The sequence below is a fragment of the Pleurodeles waltl genome, chromosome 3_1 (genome assembly GCF_031143425.1).
Source record: "Pleurodeles waltl isolate 20211129_DDA chromosome 3_1, aPleWal1.hap1.20221129, whole genome shotgun sequence".
Taxonomy (NCBI): Eukaryota; Metazoa; Chordata; class Amphibia; order Caudata; family Salamandridae; genus Pleurodeles; species Pleurodeles waltl.
The window spans coordinates 898,893,438-898,916,880 of record NC_090440.1 but is presented as its reverse complement, the minus strand read 5'-3'; the positions used below and the strand labels follow the sequence as shown (position 1 = coordinate 898,916,880).

At 42.0% G+C, this 23,443-nt stretch overlaps 1 protein-coding gene across 1 annotated transcript in view; it reads left to right on the top strand.

The window, feature by feature from the left end:
• SNIP1 (Smad nuclear interacting protein 1) overlaps positions 1–23,443 on the top strand; it is a 59,917-nt gene that overhangs the window by 7,477 nt on the left and 28,997 nt on the right. Inside the window, exon 2 of the mRNA XM_069223875.1 lies at positions 9,674–9,794. Within this exon, the coding sequence (XP_069079976.1) occupies positions 9,674–9,794 (121 nt within the window). The remainder of the gene's footprint in view (positions 1–9,673; positions 9,795–23,443) is intronic.

Below are 23,443 nucleotides of genomic sequence, written 5' to 3'. Positions count from 1 at the left end.
TGAGTGCGTTCCATGTTTTGGGTGCAATGTAGGAGAAGGATCTGCCCCCGGTGGTGGTGTGTTTGATGCGGGGGTCAGAGGCGAGAGAGAGGTCAGCTGAACGGACGTTTCGTGTGGGGGTGTGGAAGGTGACTCTCGTTGAGGTAGGCAGGGCCTGTGTTGTGGAGTGATTTGTGTGTGAGGATGAGGATCTTGAAGGTGATCCTTTTGTCAATGGGGAGCCAGTGGAGGGATTTGAGGTGTGGAGAGAGGTGTTCGTGTCGGTGGAGGTCGAGGATGAGTCGTGCTGCTGAGTTCTGGATGCGTGTAGTTTGCACTTGAGTTTTAGAGTGGTGCCGGCGTAGAGGGTGTTTCTGTAATCAAGCCTGCTGCTGATGAGTGCGTGAGTGACAGTTTTTCTGGTCTCTGTGGGGATCCATTTGAATGTTTTTCAGTATACGGAGTTTGTTGAAGCATGAGGAGGTAAGAGCGTTGATTTGTTTGGTCATAGAGAGGGAGGAGTCTAGGATGATGCTGAGGTTGCGTGCGTAGTTGGCGGGGGTGGGTGCAGGGCCTAGCGTGGTGGGCCACCATGGGGGGGTCCCAGGTTTTTTTGGTGAGGGCCAAAGAGGATTATTTCGGTTTTGCTTGAGTTGAGTTTCAGGTGGTTGGCTGTCATATATACATCACTTTTGTCAATATGTGTGTGGTTTCCCTGGGGGGAAAAGGGTCCGACTTGTCTAGTGGCAGTTTTAGTGCCATAAAGAAGCGCAGAAGGTTTATATGCCTACTGCAAAGAGCACATCTGTATTTTATGTAAATAGCTGAGTACATTAGTAAAGTCTATGGAGAGATGAAGGGCACTTTTGCTGGGTGGTAATGAGGGAATCCGAGGAGGAGGGAGTGGGAGCACCAATAATGATTGTTGGACTGGGCGCAGGAGGTGCTAAAGACTGTGACGAATGGTATGTGACAAGGTGTTTTTTGAGTGTCTTGAAAGTACGTGCTGATTGAGGGAAGAAGCGCAGGTAAGGTGGCCTCTACTGTTGCACGTATCTCACACACACCATCGATTTTGTGACTGTCTACGTAGGCTAGTGTTTTAGAGCAACAGTTTAGCCAATAGCAGAGATGGCATCTTGATGGATGACTGCTGCCTGCACTCGGGTTATAGAGGACCGCTCTGACATAGGATCAGAGACTGAGACATCAGATACTGAGACAGCATCTGAGGGATAGGACAATGGCGCAGACTCTGGGAGTGATTTTTCAGTCAGAGGAGTCCCATTCGAAAACTCCTCTTCCAGTACATTATGAGGGAGGTGATGAGGACAGTCCTGCTGTCCCTTCGCAAGCTGTTCGTGCAACTGGGTAATAGTGGGTTAGGCCAACCCAGAGAGCAGGTGAATGCGGCGGCAAGCAGAGAGAGAGTGCTCTCTTGGGAGCTCACCAATTTAGTTCAGCCCCAAATCATATTGTGGAGACATCAAAATTGTCTATGGCAAAACAAACTGGTTTTGTAAGGCAGGCACCTGTGTTTTTGGTCCTGGATTCGGCGGCCATATAGAGAAACACACTAAACCCAAACATTTCTGGAAACTAGACATTCAGGGGAGTCCACAGAGGTGTGACTTGTGTGGATTCCCCAAAGTTTTCTTACCCAGAATACCCTGCAAAGCTGAAATGTTGAAAAAAACCTCTATTTTTCTCGCATTTCTGTCACACAAACTACAGGAATATGCTGGGATCCACAACATTCCTACCACCCAGTGACTCCTCACCTGTCCTGATAAAAACACTACCCCACTTAAGTGCCTACACCTAGTGCCTGTGTCAGGAATGGATCACCCCAGGGTCAACAGCTGCCTCACGTAAGGACCAACATTGACCGTTGTGTGATCTATTCCTGTCGCAGGCACCAGGCCTAACCACACAAGTGAGGTATCATATTTATCGGGAGACTTGGGGGAACGCTGGGTGGAAGGAAATTTGTGGCTCCCCTCAGATTCCAGAACTTTCTGTCACCGAAATGTGTGGAAAACGTGGTATTTTAGCCACATTTTGAGGTTTGCAAAGGATTCTGGGTAACAGAACCTGGTCCGAGCCCCACAAGTCACCTCATCTTGGATTCCCCTGGGTTTCTAGTTTTCAAAAATGTGCTGGTTTGCTAGGTTTCCCCAGGTGCCGGCTGAGCTAGAGGCCAAAATCCACAGGTAGGCACTGTTTTCTATGAAAAAATGTGATGTGTCCACGTTCTGTTTTGGGGCATTTCCTGTCGCGGGCGCTAGGCCTACCCACACAAGTGAGGTATCATTTTTATCGGGAGACTTAGGGGAACGCCGGGTGGAATGAAATTTGTGGCTCCTCTCAGATTCCAGAACTTTCTGTCACCGAAATGTGAGGAAAACTTGTTTTTTTGGCCACTTTTTGAGGTTTGCAAAGGATTCTGGGTAACAGAACCTGGTCCGAGCCCCGCAAGTCACCCCTCCTTGGATTCCCCTAGGTCTCTAGTTTTCAGAAATGCACAGGTTTGGTAGGTTTCCCTATGTGCCGGCTGAGCTAGAGGCCAAAATCTACAGGTAGGCACTTCTCAAAAAACACCTCTGTTTTCTTCCAAAAATTTGGATGTGTCCACGTTGCGCTTTGGGGCGTTTCCTGTCGCGGGCGCTAGGCCTACCCACACAAGTGAGGTATCATTTTTATCTGGAGACTTGGGGGAACGCCGGGTGGAAGGAAATTTGTGGCTCCTTTCAGATTCCAGAACTTTCTGTCACCGAAATGTGAGGAAAACTTGTTTTTTTGGCCACTTTTTGAGGTTTGCAAAGGATTCTGGGTAACAGAACCTGGTCCGAGCCCCGCAAGTCACCCCTCCTTGGATTCCCCTAGGTCTCTAGTTTTCAGAAATGCACAGGTTTGGTAGGTTTCCCTAGGTGCCGGCTGAGCTAGAGGCCAAAATCTACAGGTAGGCACTTCTCAAAAAACACCTCTGTTTTCTTCCAAAAATTTGGATGTGTCTACGTTGCGCTTTGGGGCGTTTCCTGTCGCGGGCGCTAGGCCTACCCACACAAGTGAGGTATCATTTTTATCTGGAGACTTGGGGGAACGCCGGGTGGAAGGAAATTTGTGGCTCCTTTCAGATTCCAGAACTTTCTGTCACCGAAATGTGAGGAAAACTTGTTTTTTTAGCCACTTTTTGAGGTTTGCAAAGGATTCTGGGTAACAGAACCTGGTCCGAGCCCCGCGAGTCACCCCTCCTTGGATTGCCCTAGGTCTCTAGTTTTCAGAAATGCACAGGTTTGGTAGGTTTCCCTAGGTGCCGGCTGAGCTAGAGGCCAAAACCTACAGGTAGGCACTTCTCAAAAAACACCTCTGTTTTCTTCCAAAAATTTGGATGTGTCCACGTTGCGCTTTGGGGCGTTTCCTGTAGCGGGCGCTAGGCCTACCCACACAAGTGAGGTATCATTTTTATCGGGAGACTTGGGGGAACGCCAGGTGGAAGGAAATTTGTGGCTCCTCTCAGATTCCAGAACTTTCTGTCACCGAAATGTGAGGAAAACTTGTTTTTTTAGCCACTTTTTGAGGTTTGCAAAGGATTCTGGGTAACAGAACCTGGTCCGAGCCCCGCAAGTCACCCCTCCTTGGATTCCCCTAGGTCTCTAGTTTTCAGAAATGCACAGGTTTGGTAGGTTTCCCTATGTGCCGGCTGAGATAGAGGCCAAAATCTACAGGTAGGCACTTTGGAAAAAACAGCTGTGTTTTCTATAAAAAAAATAGGATGTGTCCATGTTGTGTTTTGGGGCATTTCCTGTCGCGGGCACTAGGCCTACCCACACAAGTGAGGTATCATTTTTATCGGGAGACTTGGGGGAACACAGAATAGCAAAACAAGTGTTATTGCCCCTTATCTTTCTCTACATTTTTTCCTTCCAAATATAAGAGAGTGTGTAAAAAAGACGTCTATTTGAGAAATGCCCTGCAATTCACATGCTAGTATGGGCACCTCGGAATTCAGCGATGTGCAAATAACCACTGCTCCTCAAAACCTTATCTTGATCCCATTTTGGAAATGCAAAGGTTTTCTTGATACCTCTTTTTCACTCTTCCTATTTCAGCAAATGAATTGCTGTATACCCAGTATAGAATGAAAACCAACTGCAGGGTGCAGCTCATTTATTGGCTCTGGGTACCTAGGTTCTTGATGAACCTACAAGCCCTTTATATCCCTGCAACCAGAAGAGTCCAGCAGACAAAACGGTATATTGCTTTCAGAAATCTGACATCGCAGGAAAAAGTTACAGAGTAAAACATAAAGAAAAATGGCTGTTGTTTTCAGCTCAATTTCAATATTTTTTTATTTCAGCTGTTATTTTCTGTAGGAAAACCTTGTAGGATCTACACAAATGACCCCTTGCTGAATTCTGAAAACTAGACAAAATTCTGAAATGTTTAGCATTCCGGGATCCAGCATTGGTTTCACACCCATTCCTGTCACTAACTTGAAGGAGGCTGAAAGCACCAAATATAGTAGAAATGGGGTATGTCCCAGTAAAATGCCAAATTTGTGTTGAAAAATTTGGTTTTCTGATTCAAGTCTGCCCGTTCCTGAAAGGTGGGAAGATAGTGATTTCAGCACCAGAAACCCTTTGTTGATGGCATTTTCAGGGGAAAAACCACAAGCCTTCTTCGGCAGCCCTTTTTTCCCATTTTTTAGGAAAAAACTAAATTTTCACTGTATTTTGGCTATTTTCTTGGTCTCCTCCAGGGGAAACCACCAACTCTGGGTACCATTAGAATCCCTAGGATGTTGGAAAAAAAGGACGCAAATTTGGCGTGGTTAGCTTATGTGGACAAAAAGTTATGAAGCCCTAAGCGCAAACTACCCCAAATAGCCAAAAAAGGGCTCAGCACTGGGGGGGGAAAGGCCCAGCAGCTAAGGGGTTAAGTGACCTAAGTTACCTTTTAATTGAAAGTGATCTGTAGGCAGTTCCAGCTAACATTGACATAATGGGTGAGGGGGTTTTCCTCTAAACCGAGGCTTAGTCAGGAAGCACAGTATGAACAGCAGTATCTTAGCACAGACTATGAGACAAAGTTATCATATCACTTCACCAAAATCATTTCAGCGGAGCATTTTCTGTAGGTGGTTGTTTACGGTCGAGCGCACAAGTGCTCCATCCCTTTTGTAATCTCTCTTTGGGCTTTTAACCATGCCCATGTCACACCTGTCGCTTTCATTGGTTCGGTGGGCTTGCCTTTTAAAATCCGCTTGATTTCATTAGTGAAAGGCATGCATACGTCATGCCTTTTCCAGTGTTTAGCCCTCCTTGAGCGCACCGGACAACTACTGAAAACATACGAGGCAACATGATTTCAGCCTGGTTTCTGCACCACTTTATCTTTTTATTTTCAACACCGTGCAACCACGCTCGGTTGTACATATCGATCGTGGTTTTTTGCTTTTCAAATTCTGCGCGATTGCGCTGGGTTTTACGCAGTAAGATTGTGCTGCTTTTTTTCCTTTCAATTTATGTAGCAAGAAAGGTCCGGTTAGGAGTTTACAGCGCTAATAGCTCTAACTCAAGCAAATGCGAGACCCGTTGCATTGCAAATGCTTTGGCATTTTTTTTATTTATTTTTTGGTTTCCATTCAGGCGTCTCCACCACCACTAGCTCAACCATTACGTTTCCTATTTTCACTCTGTCGTGCTGTTCAAGGCCTTCCCTATGTGCAGTTCAGGCAGAGCTTCCCAGGCTCTCTATGCTACTTATTATTAAATTCTCCCCCCCCCCCCCCAAAAAAAAAATCTGATGCTCCCTTCTCAGCACCTCCCTAGTTTTGCTTTAACAAACAAACAAAAAAAAACACTATGATGCAAGCAACGGTATTCGGGTAAGTGTTTTTGTTTTATTTTTTTATAATGTTTAACAATCATGCTCTCCACCAGCACACGCCCTCCCCTTTTCTACCCTCTCCCGACTGACAAAGCCAATAGCTCACCGATGGGCAAGACCTATAGGCTTTGCCAATGCTAGTTTTTTTTTTTTTTTTTAATATAGCTTGAATAGCAGTTGACCTAATTGGCTTTTTTAAACATTTATTGACTCAAACAGTGGTAAAATAAGGGGATGTTTCAGGGGCTTGTGCGTCAGATAGTTTAACGGTAAAATGTCTAGCTGTCTATTCTTCCTAAATAACTTGCCTTATTGGTAATATTATGGCGCTTGAAGAATAATTGCACATGGTTGGATGCAGTACAAGGCCATGAAAGGGATAAGTGGTGATTCATAGCAACCTAGCTATGCATAATGGTATGAATGCATCTTCAGCCCCACCACTAACATTGTTAGTAGTCCTTATCGTTTGTATTTGTCTTTTGCTACTTTTCACAAATCAAATGTGAAATGTCACAACCCTGTAAGTGCTAAGTATGATTGCCACCTCTTTCTGTTTTAACCCACATGAATGTGCATGAGCCTATTTTAAACAAATTAAATGTAAAACTTAGGCTGTTGCAGTAAACACAGTTCTATGTGTGGCTTTATAGAAGTGAAATTGTAATTTTACATTGTTTGTGCTTTACGTACACCTTCTCATGTGTGACTCAACTAGTGACAACTTGGACTGGTAGACAAAAGAATGTGGAGTTAGTACCTCAGGCATGGTACTTTAAGCATCATTGCTTGGTCTATCTGCTAAGATGCTAAGTTTGTTCAGTGAGTTAGCGGGGCAGTTCCCTACATCTGTGATCCGTTAATGTTTCCCAAAAGAGTACCATTACTTAATAGTACCACCAGTTAGTTTACTGGGCTGCAAAAGGTTATTAGTACCATATGGAGCCTATTCGAGTTGGCTGTTAATAATGTTTATCAATGTCTTTGTAGGCCCCAGAAATTAACCTTTGAGGGATTTACTGTAGTGGGCGATGGCAATTTAGCCATTTTCGTTTTTTCCTTAGCGCAGTCTGTCAATTTGAGATTTAAGTGCATTGGTGGCACACAGTAGTATAGTATGTCAACGTTGTCAAACACCACATTAAATTTGCTTTGTGAACAAGTAAAACATATTTACAAAACCTTTACTACAGTATGTTTTATCACTTTTGGGTTCAAAATACTTAATGTGAGTTTAATACTAAAAATGTTCTGCGGTTAGATCAAATAGTGTTCTGCTTCAAAATACGAATTCTGACAACTTAGTCTACATAAAAAAAAATCTGAATTAAATTCCCAGTGTTGTCTATCAAGAGTTAACTGTCACAGCTGCAGATCATTTTTCCCCGTAAGTGCTCCTGCCTCAGGGGCAGGAGCCCTCTCCTGAGTGAATGAATAGCATTTCTAAAGGGTGCTGTTATCACCAACAAGAGATGTCCTGGAGCTAGACTAATTCATTCAGAGACCCGCTTCATCTGTTGAAACAATAAGTTTACTAGGGACTTTCTAAAGTAGAAATAGTCAGGCAACAGCCTCTGCCTTACCAGCAGGGAGTGCCATACTTAGCAGTGTGGTACTACTGGAATATTTTTCTAAGCAAGGCCCTTAAAACACAAACTACTCTGTGGTGCAAAACAAATTAACTTAGCAGTTGGTACAGGCGGCGTTGCCCATGGGGCAATGAAAAAATAATTGTTCTCCAAGAATGTGTTCTTACTGGATCAATGTCCCTTTAATGCAGTCTGGGGAGTCGAACAAAACTGGGAGAGCCACCTCACATGATACCAATGAGCCTCAGTCAGTCTTGAATTGAAATATTAGTTATAGAATATTGACCATTGTACGGCATAATCAAATGTAAGCTGTCCTCGAGGTTAGTTTTATGAATACACACAAGCGCAGCTCAAGTTTCACAGAGTCAAACAAGTGTATTTCATCTAGTCAGGTTTCTGCTTTGTATTCGCAGCTTGTATGACGTTACAAAAATAAACCTACAAGTTTCATAAGTATCCAATGGTTGAAGTAACTATACAACATCAGCTCAGAAAATTACTCTTTTAGTTTAAAATTCAAAATTAACTATGCTACCATATTTCTTTATGTAGCACACAATCGTATTGTATTGGTTCCATTTTTTAAACTGTTAGAATTTGACATAGAGGCAGAGTTACACTGGACCTAGTTTACAAACCTTTTGTGAATTTTAAAGTAACTTGTATGCACAAAAGTAGTAGATTTTTTTTACTCTGAAATCGCAGATCTGTCTTTAAAATCATGACCTGTGGAAAGTTGTATGTGTCCCCTAACGCTGGACAACTGACTTCTGAATCATCTGGAGTATGTGCAGTTTAATAAAAATATATACTTTTCTAAGGTAAGAGGTGACTCTGAAATTGTGTCCTGTTTAAAAAAAATAAAAAATAAAAAACGGGTGGGGGGGGGGGGGGGGTCTTAAATCCCATCACAGTTCATGAGGCCTTTGTTCACAGCAACAGCAAACTTTGGAATGTTGATGCGCCGGCTTCTACCAACCATTAGAAGCCTGGAGCACTCCATTCTCTTCCATAGAGCTTCCAACGTTCCAAAGTTCTAAATAGCATTAAAGAGACACAATACCTTAGCAACTTTTTTTCCAAGTTACATTTTTTGTGCACATTTTATTTTGAAAGCAAACTATCACCAATATTGTTTCTATGTTCATGCATGTATTTTCAATCATCAGAAAGCATTTACAGAGTATTATCAATAGTCTCAAATTGTTAAATTTTGCAAACGTCTGCGTTTTTATATCGTAAGTAATGCAAGCCGATCTTAGAGAATTTCCTTCATGTGCTCACCGTCAATGGTAAAGGAGTCTCATTATTTAATCCTGTATACAATTTTGAACAGCTTGTACAAAAGGATTTAAGCCTTCCCTTATTGAAAGAGGATCCTCTTTTCACAGATGCACACTGTGGTACTGTAAAGTAGTAGCCCTTTTTTTTTTTCTTTTTTACAAACATTTGTCATAACGTTTATGCATTTCAAAACCCACACCTAATTGAAGTAATTGCAAGAGTCATAAGTGTTGACTTGTGTAAGTACAATTTTTATTTTTAAAAAGTGTGTGTGTAATAATGCACATTTTCGTCTACCTCTGCACCTTCATATTTTCCAGTCTACAACTAATCTGCGGGGTGAGGGGTGCAGGCATACAGCTGAGACCTAATCTAATTGTAAAAAAGTTGTAAATAGCTGCAGTACGTGGATATATCTGCAGTCATTTTTACATGAATCAGGTTTAAGGATTTTGAATGCAAGATTATTCAGAAAGTAATAAGGAAAACACAATCTCTGTTTTTAATAATTGCCTTGGATACACAAGGCATTTATCAATTGCTGTTCAGCACACCTCATTTGTGTAAGCTAAATAGTTAACATTTAACGAAACATTGACAATTATTTAGGAAGTCTTTATCCTTTAGAACAGCACATTATATAAAAGTGCACCCCAACCTTAATATTTGTCACTTGTAATATAAGTAATAGTTTGGAGTTGGCAGATGAAATGTTTTTTCCACAGACCCGATTTACAACGCATCCACTGTTGAATTACTTGTACGTCTGTCTCTTACAGATCCAGTATCCCTGGGTAGACCAACTGTCTTATTTTGCTTAATAATCTAGTGGAAATTGTGTTATGTTTATGGAACACGGAAAGTTGCAAAGATTCCCCGTTTGGGAGAAGTAAGCTTATCCCTTTTTTTTTCTTACTTTTCTCTAGGTCTCCAACAAAAAGAAAGAGCAAGTCGTCAACTAAAAGAAGTAAGTCTCCTAGAAATAAAAGGGACACAAGTAGAAGCAGGAGTAGAAGTCCACCCGCCATGGTTGTTAAAGTTAAACAGGTATTTGGAAATTTTGGAAGCCAATTTGTAAATCCAGTGAGAGAACATGCATAACGTTTACAGTCTACTTTTATTGTGCCTAGGTGATTGACAGTATTTACGTGTAGACAAGAGCACTGCAGTGTGGATTTGCATTAAAACAATGGAAATCTGAGTTGCAAAATAGTCGTGCTTTTAGGGACCGAAGCCTCATTTTTTTCTGCCGAGTTTCTCACCTTCCTCACCATTTGCAGGCAAGACATGTTAATTTAAGCAACTTCCACAAGCATGTTTGTTTTGAGGTGTACAAAGTCCAGATCCATCAAATTAAATCATGCAGTGCAAACCCTTTCCCTAAAAATATTGGTCTAAAAATTGTATTAAGGTAACTGTAGGGTTCTGTGGCATGTTTTTATTTCTGCAACATTTGTCATGAAATTGCTAGGACCTAGTTTATTGATAATTCCAGTTCACCTTTTACACTGAATACAAGTTTGCATCAGCATGTCCTAGATTAGAGTGTGTGTGCCAGCATTGAACCAGTACTACTGTTTTAGATGACGCTGGTCTAATTTGTACATTGTTATTGCATTTATATAGTGCTTACTAACCCTGGCAAGGTGTTGAAGCACTTTATACATTCAGCATGCTGATCCAAAACCCATGGTTTTGTAGTTAATTCAGTGATACCTGTTGCTGTTAGTTATTTATTGTGGTTAGTCATGTGTGCTCAAGCAAAACTTTCCTTGCATCCATTCCATTTTTTTATGGTAGGATATTTTAATAGGGGTTAGTTGTGGTCATCTTTGTGGGTATGTGAGGTCATGCACATTGTTAGTGGGATTCATAGATGATTTAGAGAAGATAAGGTATTGTTAGGTTGCATAGGTATGTCTTTCAGAGCAAGGACTGGAGATTGTAGAGGTGTAAATGAGCTGTGGGAAATTTGTAGAAACGCAATAATAAGGAACAAGGCAAACATGCATGTGACTGAGTAGGTTGTGCTCAGAGAAGTGAGCTATGCACAGGAAGGCAGTTAAGGAGACGGACATTTAAATAAGGGAATAAAAAGGAGAGCCGACAATATGAAGTTTTTAATTAACTCAATTGCGTATTACTGTTTTGTTTCGTAGAGAAAAAACATTCCTAATAACATACAATAGACAGAATAAAGATAAAACACACCCCAAAACATCCCTTCCATCTGTCAGTAAGACTATTCATTCAGATATTTCACCCATTATAACTCTGGTTGGCTTATGGCTTTTAAATGCAATTTTTAGTAGAATAGTATATACAGTCATCACTTGGTTGTAATTGGGAGCAGTTTGTTGCAATTACACAAAGTACTATAAAGTATTGTGGTAACAAAAGTTCTCTGAACTCGGTGGGAAAATATTGTAGAAATGATGAACTGTCAATATCAAAGTTGTTTGAAGGTCTGTCTACGAATTAAGGCAATTTTCTTCATACCTTAGATATCCCCGAAGTGGTAAAGTCATTGCCTGATTTGAGGGCACTTTTTTTCCCTTAAGGAGGTGATCACTTGAGTGAATGGCATCTGTCTGCCTCTAAAATAGTGTAAGGGAAATGTCAGTCTGTTTAGGGACTACAGTATAGCTGTGTCAAACATTTTGTCTAACACCTCTGCCCAGTGAACTTGTATGTAACTTTGAACTATTACAAAGAAAGTGGAGCAGGATACCTGTTGCCCTGCGCCCTCGCCAACATGGAGCTGACCTGTTAGCGTCACATTTATGGAGCTCCCTAGCTGCAATTTATCTGGCAGTTTTGTTTGCTCTGGAGTATATTTTCTCCAGATGAGAAGGATCTGCCCAGTTCCTTCTATTATTTATGACCTGAGGATCTCAAAGCTGTGTCCGGACACCTAAGAATTGTGTACATCTTAGACAAAGGGTGTACTTTATTTCAAACATTGTAACAGGCTCCATACTCGTAAGAGGGTCATGACTACCAAAACGTTTTACTGCTCTGTTAAGGACCCTTTTTGTAGAAACTAATGAATTTTACCTTCTAGTTCAGCCTCTATATGACAACTAATCTGGTAGAACATCCTGCAGCGTGGGGGAAATCTGGAGCAATCAAAAGCCCGTGTTTACAGGTGTCCTCCCTATAATCCAAACATGTCAGCATACATAAAAAAATAACTGTAAGCCCTTCTGTGAAACAATATGTAATCCGTAACAAACATTTGCAGGTATCTGGTATCATTTTGCAGCAAATATTTCTCATCCTTGATGTTCAGGAATTTCTTTACCACAACTGTGATCTCACAGCTTACTACTTACCCTGCCAACTAAAAATAGGACAGAGCAGACTTGCCTATTGGCACAGCAATTTATGTGCCTTTAGGTGGTGTGTGATTGGTTTGAAGCCTCGGAGTGTCTGACCTTGCAGGAAGCCATGTGTTGTAGCAGTTGAAGAAAAGATCTGCTGCCCTTCTAGCTAGTCATCCGTTATTTCTACTCTTCGAGGAAGTGTGCACAAGTGAGTATTTCTGGTAGTGGGTTTCCCATTCCAACCATGTATGCCATTCACACATGCAGAGTAGCAGTGCCAGACTACAGCTGTGGTGGTTCTTGCTGCCTTATTCACGGCAAGTCTGTCATCCATGTATTATTTCTCTTTGAATGATTTCTGGGTCAGCTGCAATCCTTAAAGGATGTCCTACCAGCTCAACACAGGTTATGGACCTCTGATTCTCAGGCATGTATTTACTCACCACCTGGACCTTTTCCGTTTCAGGCCACGATCTGAACTAGAAGTCTCTCCCATTTCTCCTTCTACCTAGAGGCCTTCACTGAGCATTTCATTGCTTTATAACTCAGACATCCAATACACCAGTGGTTGTCACATTTCAATGAGCCTCAGAAGATGTGACTTTTCTGGTTTTGGGTTGTATATGTGGCCATCCTCTGTTAGGCCTGTCCTCAATCACCAAGTGAGAGGTACTTTCTTTCAACCATAATCTTCTACCTTGACTCCCAGTTACTAATATTGTCAATGGCCCCAAAGTATTTACAGGGCAGACTCATTCTGCACCATCCTGACAGAAAACTAAGATCTAAAAATCAACTTCCTTTATGTCCCTGCATATTTGAATGTCAATATGTGGTGGGCGGGCTTTTTCCACTGGATCATGCACCCTCTGTTCATCCATGCATGCCCCAGATTCTCTGGCTTTAAAAACATCTCAAAACATGGTTCTTTTAATTAGCTGCTTTTCACCTACCTGCTGAACACCGCTAGATGCCCCTATGGGGATGGGTTGTTGCTCTGTATCAAGAACCAAATAACATAACTACCCATATCTAGATCACTGATGAAGTACTATTAATATCCTCCCCATCTTTTCTAAACAGTGAATCATTTGTTGCGGGTAGATTATCCACTAACCACACTGTTTTTGGGGGGGCATTGTGCTGAAATGTATCCCCGCCCAACAATAGCGAATGTCCGTGTTCATGACCCAGCCTAATGTCATGGACTGAGTAGTAGTTGGGGGTCACAGATACTAAGAAGGGGGCATGCTGTTGGTTTGTTAGCTCAGTGCCATTCTGCCTTGTGTTTGAGATAAGTGTATGCCTATTGTCTGTCACACGTTCAATGTACCTGGGTTGGCCTGACAGTTTCTGACATGCGGCACCATCCCTAGTCCTATATAAAGGTGAGTTTTTTTTTGTCCTGTCAATAAAGGTAATTTTGAGCAGCGATATACTAATCTAGTCAAATTCATTAGAGAGGTGAAACTAAAAAAAAGTTTTTTTGAGAATAAACCCATTCAATACAGTTCTCCTGTGATGGAACATATCAAATGTGAGTACAGCATAACCAACATTTCAGACATACATACACTTCTTTCTCTCACAGAAGATAGCGAACCCACACCCATAGTAGGCATGAACATCTGGACTTTCCTCTCAACTACAGTACAGACAGTGGCCTCCGACCCAGTTCTGCGTTCAGTCCATCTTCATCCCCTGGTAGCAACAATGACCTATTTTATAAATTGGTCACCAATGATCTGTATACTCTGGAGGATCAAATTAGATGGGTACGTGGTTTTCCTTATGACAGCTTAACAAGCTCAGAACAGCATGCCTTGACTACCTTGACTAGGGACTCAAATATCATCAGAAAAGAAGCAGAAAAGGGGGTGCAACGTAGTAGTAATGAATAGAAGTGACTATGTTGCCAAAGAAAGACTGACATCTGGAAGACAACAATGCTTACATTAGATCTCCTAACAACCTCTTTCCTGAACTGGTTAAGCTGATCACAAGTTCTGCCAAAGGTTGACATGACGACTGATTAACGGATTTAGAGTACAGGTTTTTGATATAGGAGTTGCCCACAGCCCCCTGCCTAAATGTATTGCCCAAGATACATAAGGCAGGTGTCTTACCACCAGGTCGTCCTATCATTTCCTGGATTAATTCACCTATAGAGAGAATATCTGACCTCACTGATCATTTTTACAACCTTTGGTAGTAAAGGACCCAGTACTCGATTATATTTGTGAAAAAGGCAAAGACATAATTTTCCCAATATCATAAATCATGTAGGTCCATAATCCGGTCTTGTTAAAATTATGGTGTTTTATTAATTCATTTCAGAAATCAAACAGTCATGATCTCATAGACATTCTAGCCAACGCGTTTCGTCTAAAAGGACTTCTTCAGGGCTAAAACATATAAAATCATAATTGACTATAGTACAAAACAAAATTATCAACATCATAATCATCAAACATACCATTAAGCAGTAAATTGGGCACACTTATTTAATTATGAAGATTGTGTGAGATGGTATAACATTTCAGTTACCATATGAGGCTTAATAACAAAAAATCTTTTTCAAATGTGATTTGATGTAAGGTATGCCGGTAGTTGTCAACATTTTGCATCTGCCTTTTTGATCACATATGTGCAATTACTAAGGGCGATGATAGTTAAACAAAAATATGTATGGCTATATTGATTGTTTGCCCATGATGTATGGTTCGACATTGATAGTTTTGGCGACGCTCGTATGTAACTGTAACATGCTTAATGGTACATTTAATGATTAGGATGTTGATAATTTTGTTTTGTAATATAGTCAATTATGATTTGATATGTTTATGTTTTAGCCCTGAAGAAGTCCTTTTGGACGAAACGCGTTGGCTAGGAATGTCTATGAGATCATGACTGTTTGATTTCTGAAAAGAATTAATAAAACACCATCATTTTAACAAGACCGGATTATGGAACTACATGATTTATGATATTGGGAAATTAATGTCTTTGCCTTTTTCATAAATATAATCGAGTGCTGGGTCCTCTATTCTAATTTTTTAACCAGTCTGTCTGGTTCATTTGAGGCCTAGGGGGTTGGTCCTTCAGACCCGAGCATCGAGTGCAATAATACACATATACAATATTAACACAAGAGTGCGGTACCAGTTGCCTTGCCCCCAATTTGTGCTAAAAGAATCTTTGGTAGTAACTTTACCATCATTTTTACTGGAGACCTGTTAAATAAATTGACAGATATAGAATGGACAGATGACGTCCTTTGCAACTTTGGATGTCAATTATTTATACACTTGCATACCCAAAGATAAGGGCATCATTGCTGTATGCACTTTCGGAGCTATAGGAAAGCTACACCCATGGAACATACAGAGATGCTCATCAACATGATACATATGGTATTAGAGACATACACCTTTCTCCACAATCAGCAATGGTATAGATATTGGGGGTGGCAACAGGAGCTACATTTTCACCATCGTATGCCAACCTATACATGGGTTATTTGGAAAAGGTCCAACTCTGGCAGGTGGTGCCCACGTGCCCTAACTGATAACATCTTGTTTTGGGGGAGGTATATTGATCTCACCTTTATAGTATGGACAGGACCAGAGACCATGTATAATGACTTAGTGATCCATTTGAACAACAATGATAACTTGAGTTTTACATCGCATTTCAGTAAAACTTCCATAGAATTCTTGAATATCACAATTTGCATACATGACTCTCGGATTGCATCATTACTCTATAGGAAGCCAACTTCTTGCAATGCTGTGTTACATGTCAACAGTGCACATCCCAAACACCAGACACAGGCTATTAAATTTGGGGAAATAGCCCACCCCGCAGAATGGCGGTGATGTTATTTTTCAAAATGAATTCAAACAGATGAAGATGAGATTCTTTTGACAGGGGTTACACATAGGACTGTATCCAAAATGCCCAAAAACTAATTTGGAAAGTTACAACTTGATATTGTTGTTTTCAATAAGCCTAAAATCACTTGTCACAGTTATTTGCCACCAGACACTGGGGCAAATGCTACTACGTGGCTTCTGCCTAACCCGAAAGGATGCTTCAAATGTGGCAAGTGTAGCATTTGCCCGTTTACTTCGGACAAAACTGAAAAAAAACTGCTAAAAATCCAATACAATAATGGCATGTATCTTAATTCATGATTTTGTCAACTGTGGAGCCAAATTTGTGATCTGTCATCATTTGCCAATGTTCCCTTATATACGTGGGCAGTACGATTAGATACAGGAACATATATGTGCCTCCTTTGGTGATAAATCATAACACATCACATGGATATGCTGATGACATTAAGATCTCATGTCATGCATTGGACTTGATAAAAATGCCCCTTCGAAGTGAAAATAGAGCAGCCGTATTACGCCAAAGTGAAGCAAAATGGCTAATGAGACTGCATGTTGTTGACTGTGGTCTTAACTTTCATAGGGAATCGCATGTTGGATGTGTCGATGATAAAAATTTTCATATATAGTTGTGACCTTCTTGAGTGCACTCTGGGCTTGATGTCACTATGGTAAACTCGCTGTTCTGATAAATTTCTTGTCCACTAATCTTACCTATCATTATAATAATATCCCATTTTAAAATGTTATTTTAGGACCTTTTGTGGATATTGGTTAGTATAACTGTGGATTGTTTGCTTGAATTTGATCAATAAGAAACAGGTCTATGTTTTAGAAATACCTTGTACAGGACCTTGTTGTACATAAATTTGCACATCTCCTTTTAGAGTACAGCTGTTGGTAAACAGCTGTAGAATGCTGCTTTTAAGGCAGTTCTATCTTTTGGTACCAATCCTTATTGCTGGTCAAATTTTGCTTTGTGCTGTAATTGTTGGTCGAGGTTTAACATGTTTGTGGTGGTACGGAAAACACATAGAATTGTACTTTAACTCTTTCATACCAAATACTTTTTTGGGTCATTTAACAGACTTTGAGCCTTATTACAACCCTGGTGGTCTACAGACGGTCGCGGTCGGACCGCGGCCAGTGTGACGGTCCGACTGCCACATTGACTGCGGCTGTGGCGCCATGGTCGGACCACCAGTTTTCCTCCACAGGACGTGCTGGTGGTCCTAATCCACCATGGCAGTCCTGCAAGCAACGCTGCCCTGCGGATTATGATTCTCCCCCCGCCCCCTTCCCCAGCAGTTTCATGACCAACCCCACCATGAAAAGGCACAGATGGGGTGCAGGGGCCCCCCTGGCTAGACTTGTCTCAAAGTTCACCACCTGCTTTGCAGACTGTGAACTTTGCGACGGGTGCTGGTACACCCTACGCACTACAGCATTGCCTCTGGCTCTGTTACGAGCCGCTGAAAATGCTGTAGGATCATTGCCCGCTGCCCCAGCAGGAAACTCGTAATGGGGCCGGCGGGAGGCGGTCACACTGGCGGCAACCTACTTGTTGGGACTTCAGTGGACGGGTTTTTACGTCTGCTGCAGTCATAATGAACCCCTTTGTGTGCGAACTCAAGTGAATGGACTGCAAGAGTTATCACTGTTGTGAATTACCTCTGCAGCAAGTCTCAAAATGGGTTGGCCTGAACGCATAGGGCCCATTACAACATGGCAGCTACTACTGTGTCGACGTGTAGTCAAATTTTTATGAGGAGTCTGCTCTCTATATCCATTATCGGACTATTCTAAATGTAGTGCAGTAGCACCCTCTTTTGGGGAATTTTACTTTAATACTACTTTACTGAAATCCTTTCTGGGTCCCTTACAGATTTTGTGTGCGAACTAAAGTGCGCTGATGGCTAGCGCTATAATTGCTGTGATTTATCTTTGCGGCATATCGTATAGGGCTTATTACAGCATGGCCTCCATTGTCGTATTGATGTGCAGAGGAAATTTTGTGAGAAGTCTATCCTCTATATCTATGATTTCAATATTTGAAATGTTGCACATAAGTATTTTGTTTTGGGCGTCCTTGCAACTGGTTGCTCAGCCCGGAAGTTGGTCCTGACTGACTTGATAGAAGAATTCTCTTTCATGATCTTGGGGCCCGCATCGCCATACAGGTGATCATTATTGATATTAAAATTGGTGGCTCTACTATATATTTGCTCTTGTTTCAAATGTGAGGACTAGTGTCATACAGCACGTCAATCATGTCCTCTTTTGTCTTATTTGTTTTTTAAACATTAATTTTTGCCATCCATTGTTATTGATAATTGGACACACAGGCCCTCATTCTGACCTTGGCGGTCTTTTCGCAAGACCGCTGAGTTACCGCCGCGGTGAAGACCGCCGACCGCGGCGGTGTGCCGCTGTGCGCATTCTGACCGCTGGGAGCGTTCCGCCGGAAAACCGCCAGCAGCCACACTGGCGGTCGGCGGGAAAGTGGAGACTGGTCAACCTCCACCGCCACGCCAGCAGAACACCGCCCACAGAATTACGACCCACATTTCTGTGTGGCGGTCTTCTGTTGGCGGTCTTCTGTTGGCGGTCACGTCCCTATGGCTCCCGTCGCCTCCCGGAGGACCAACGCACAAGGTAAGTTGATCGTCCGTGAGGGGAGGGGGTGGGGGGGTGTTGTGTGATGTGGGCGTGCATGGGGGTGTGCGTGTGAGTGTGTAGAGGGAGTGTGTGAGTGCGTGTATGCGGGCGGGGGGTGCTGCTGTGTCTATGGGTAATGTGTGCTGTTCGGCAGGTGCGCATGTCGGCATGTATGTGTGCGGGTATGTGTCCCCGTTGTGTATGTGTGTGTAGGGGGTGTGTATATGTGCATGTTGGGGGTGTGTGCATGTCGGGGTACATGTATGTGCATGTCGGGGTGGGGGTGGGGAGGGGGTTCGTACCACCTCTGGGGGGTGGCAGGGGGGTGGAGGGTGTGGGGGGAGGACTCGGGTGGGTAGTGGGGGGTGGGGGAGACCCCTATCAGTGCCAGGGAAGGAATTCCCTGGCCCCGATAGTGCTTACCGCCATGGTTCGCACGGCGGTTCCCGCCCGCAAGAAACCGCGGCGGTAGGCAGGGTCATAATACCCTTGGCGGTCTTGGGACGACCGCCGGGCCGGAGTGCGCAAACTCCAGCCCCGCGGTCATGACCGCCGTGGCGGTCGGAGTGGAGAAGTAGCGGTCGGTCGCGGCGGGGACCGCCGCGGTCAGAATGCCATTTTTAATACCGCCGGTCTGTTCGCGGTCCGACCGCCGTCTCTCCGCCGACCGCCAGGGTCAGAATGAGGGCCACAGTGCTTATGCTCACACGATAGTGCAAATACGGAAAGGGCATGTTCGACCAGTAATGTTTGAGTCCTGCTACTAGGCTGTATCATTCTGCGACTTTCCTGCTTGCTTCGATACAAACATTCATTTGGTTTTTAAATGCCAAAACTTGGCACTTTAATGTTGAAGTTAAATTGACCTCTTGACATGGCTCCATGTTCAGTATCAGCTCTCTTTATGGAATGAGCTTCTTGCTAGATCAGAGGGAAGCCAATTCTTTGGTCGGTCGCCTTAATGGGTGGCTTGACTTTTATCATTGTTGAAGAATGCCCTTAACATATTGGTCTTATAAAATAGTTTTTTTGTTTTTTATAATTTTATTTTTTCTTACTACAATTCTTGTTATCTTATACGAATTCCCCCTCTGAGATGCCCAGTACTGTTGCATTCATGTATGCTTCTCGGTGTAGTGCGAGTTGGATTAAAAAACGCTTGCGATCCCCATTTGAAATAATGTTTTTGGATTCCGTTTTCAACTTTTCTACTATCTATCTCTTTACAGAAATTACTCCTTATCAAAGGTTCTGATATTTTTCATCCAACACTTGTCCATATTTATCTAGGACTGTGGCTATTTGACCGTTTCCAATTCTTTGCTCAGGAAATTTATAAAGATCCAATCCATTCATTCAACGTAGTAAGTTGTTCCTTATGGGCCTTTGGTGTGCACAATTGAACCATACCGTAGTTCATTCAGGACATTTTGTCTATAGGAATTCTACTTATTTAAAATGTCATTTTTTCTTTACAGAATTGACTGTATCACTATATTGGACAATGACACGTATTGTTATATCTGGTAAATCAGCATTATATTTTTCTCTTATTCAGGCATCTTATGAGGTGACTCCATTCTTAGACCTTTCTAAACTTTATTTCTCAGGTGGCGTTTTCTTTGGATCCGTTTTCTTTGTTTCTAATTTACATGGAACTATGGGTAGTGACTTTTCTCTCTTGCACTAATTGGAGTGATCATCACTGTTAACTTTTTCTCATTCTCTAAGGTCAACTTTAGAAAAGTAGGTAGCCCATTTTCTTTCTGAATCTGGTGGTTGGTCTTTTGTGCACATAGTAATGGACATAACCTGGAATTTTATCTGTGCTAAATTAAGTTTCTTTTTCATTTTTAAATCAAGATAGGACAACTGTGTAGCGATTATGATTGTCAACATGTCTCTCTTTGGAATATGTTTGTACATCTTTTATATCTTTCCTCACAGCCCTGAAGAAGTCTAATTGAAGACAAAACACATGTTGGCTGTATCAGATGTACTTGGACAGCTGTTTATTTCACTACTTCCCAGTATTGCTTTCCTATAATAGGGATGTATCCATGTCATAAAGTGTATTGGATAATCACTTGCATATTATTCATCTTGGTTTGTCTTATTGAATGTTTTTGTAACACATGTATATTAGATCCACAAAAAAAACCTTTTTGTAGTATTTTATAGCTAAAAGAGTGTGGTTTAATAAACTAGTTTGATTGCGATCAATAGTGGTTTAGACTGCTTATTTTACATGTGCTCCTGACATTCATTGAGTGCAGTATCAGTGCCTGCCTAAGCAGTGTTTCTGGATGCACCTTTTGCAGCAGGGGTGCTGTCTCTAATAGCACACCATATCTTATTTGTAGTCCTATTTACTGGCCAGATTGTTGAGAAGGATTGTGCTGGACTTTGTTTTCTACTGCTGCCACGTCTGTAATGGTTGTCACATGTAAAGGTGAGAGAAACTTCAGTTCTCCGGAGGTAGCTGTGAGGAAGAGTCTGCAGCAGGGTCTTCCTGTGACCCATCTATGGCTGCAGCTGCACCAGCGTCATCCTGCTGCTGGCTTCTAGCCTTAAAGGATCTGTCTTGCTGGGATGAACACAGGATTGTCATGGGGGATCTCTTACAGTGAGGGTGCTCGTGGGCTGAGATGGATTCTTTAATTGAACAACTTCTTCCTGGGTGTCAAACAAAACTAGAAGGCAGGGGGTGCCCTTGGGGTGGTCTCTGAGCCAGAGCCCGGTGAGGTAGGGTGAGAGGACCTTTGTTGGTAAGATCGAGCGTACAAATGTTTCATGGGAGGATCCCTCACAGCCCCAGGAAGTCCCTCTGTGTGGAGGTTGCTACTGCAGGCTGCCCCCTCCGCATCTTCCCTATGTATTTATTGATGCAGAAATACAGTTCTTGTGGCTGCTAAGCCATTATGTCATCAGCCAATAGAAAGGAACAAATAATGTTTTTGGATGATATATTTTTTTTAAGGGCACTCTGGAAAAGAGTAGCTAACCACACTTTCCTTTGGATGATTACAGCCACTTTAATATTTACATGATGTGGTTATCACACCTTCAGCTAGCCCCCCCCACAAATCTCCCCCCCCCCCCCCCCCCCCCCCCCCCCCAAACACCGGAGCAGCTTCTGGGTCTGGTTACTGATTTTCCTAAGCTTTTATAGGGCAGGGCCAAAGCTAACTTCACTGATTTCTTTTACTGGTTTTGTAAGTAAAATCGAAATTTTGGTGTAACCAATCTTTATTCCCATTTAAAAAGCTGCAGCTGAACTGGTAAAATCTGCTCCTCAAACTTTGTTTACCAACCTTTTATGTTTTGTCCTCCTGTCCTGTCTCTTTGTACCAGTAGAATTGAATCTTTCTGTAGAACTAAGCTTTGGTATTTGGACTGCTACTTTTTAAGCTTCAAAGCCATGAATCATTCTTTTGTGGGGAAATCTGTTGTCCTGCTGCCGCCTATGTCCTGGTTAGTATCCCCCACTCTCTCATCCAGGTGCAGACCTTGAAGGTTTTAAAAAGCCATTGGTGTTTTTCATGGTCCATTCTTTCATGTAGATTATACAAATTAGGGAGAACACTATTCCTATGCTTTTATTTGCCATTAGCCTGACTGGGCAGCGTGCATTGCCTTGGTTCTATTTACATTACATAGAACTTCTTTATCCATTTAAGAAGATCCACTGCTTGAGATGACAAGTTCACTCTTCAGCTACAGCTTGAGTTAAACTGCAGCTGTAAAAAATGCAAGAATTGTATGCAGAAAAATATTATATTTTATTGCTCTTCAGTTTTATGATAATGGCTCACTTGGAGTATTGTTTCCTGTTTTGGGGGCCATGTCCAGTAAGATGTCCCACATCAATAATCCTGTATTTGGAGAGGTAAAGATTTCAGTGTGTATAGCCTTTAATATAAGTAGGTGAGTATGTTTCAGCAGTTACATTTTAATATAGGCCATCACAATGATTTCTCAGAAGACTTCTCAATAGTAATATAAAATTGCGAGATAAAGGTGGGTAAACAGACAGAAATTGCCTCCTTGTGTAAATGTGGAAACAATCCATGAACAGTTGAAGCACTCGGAAATTATTTAGGTTCCAAAATATGGACATTTGTGAACACAAGTCTGCACACACCTCACAAGTTATTCCTAGGATGCACATCACTTCTTTAACCATAAATAGAAACCTGAATTCATAGCCAGCACATATCTCATCCAGACAACTTTTCTAGGAACAGGCCTTGATTCAGAGTTTGTAAGAACCCAGGTGCTTTTAATCACACTAAATTAATAAAGATACCCAGGAGAAAACTTTTATCCGGCGCAATAAATAGCACCTATTAGAAGTTTCTGGGGAATGACATGCAGATTTTGGTTCTTAGCACGCTGAAATCCACATGGTGCACTAAATATCAAGTTTCACCAGCCAAAATGTAACAGTGTTACATATTTAATGTTGTAAATTCCACCCAACTCAGAATTCCGACCCTGCATAAACAGGGCTTTACTATGAGGTTTAAAAAAAAAAAAAGTACAACCATCTCGTAATCCGGGCCATAGCCTGGAATTGCAGTCAGTTTGCTGTGTCCTGTTAGCATGAAAATTTCCTTCCGCAGGGGAAAAAAAAAAGTAGTTCTGTGCCCGCTGTACTGTAGGAGCATGTAATAACCTTACTTTCTGGATACTGGAAATTGAATTTTCTGATTTGGGTACCGAGAAGGGGCAGAAAGGCAGAACTGCTTTTTTGTTGGTGGCCAATTTTGACCAGATCAAGTTACTTATGAATACCATACCAAGGGAACAAGAG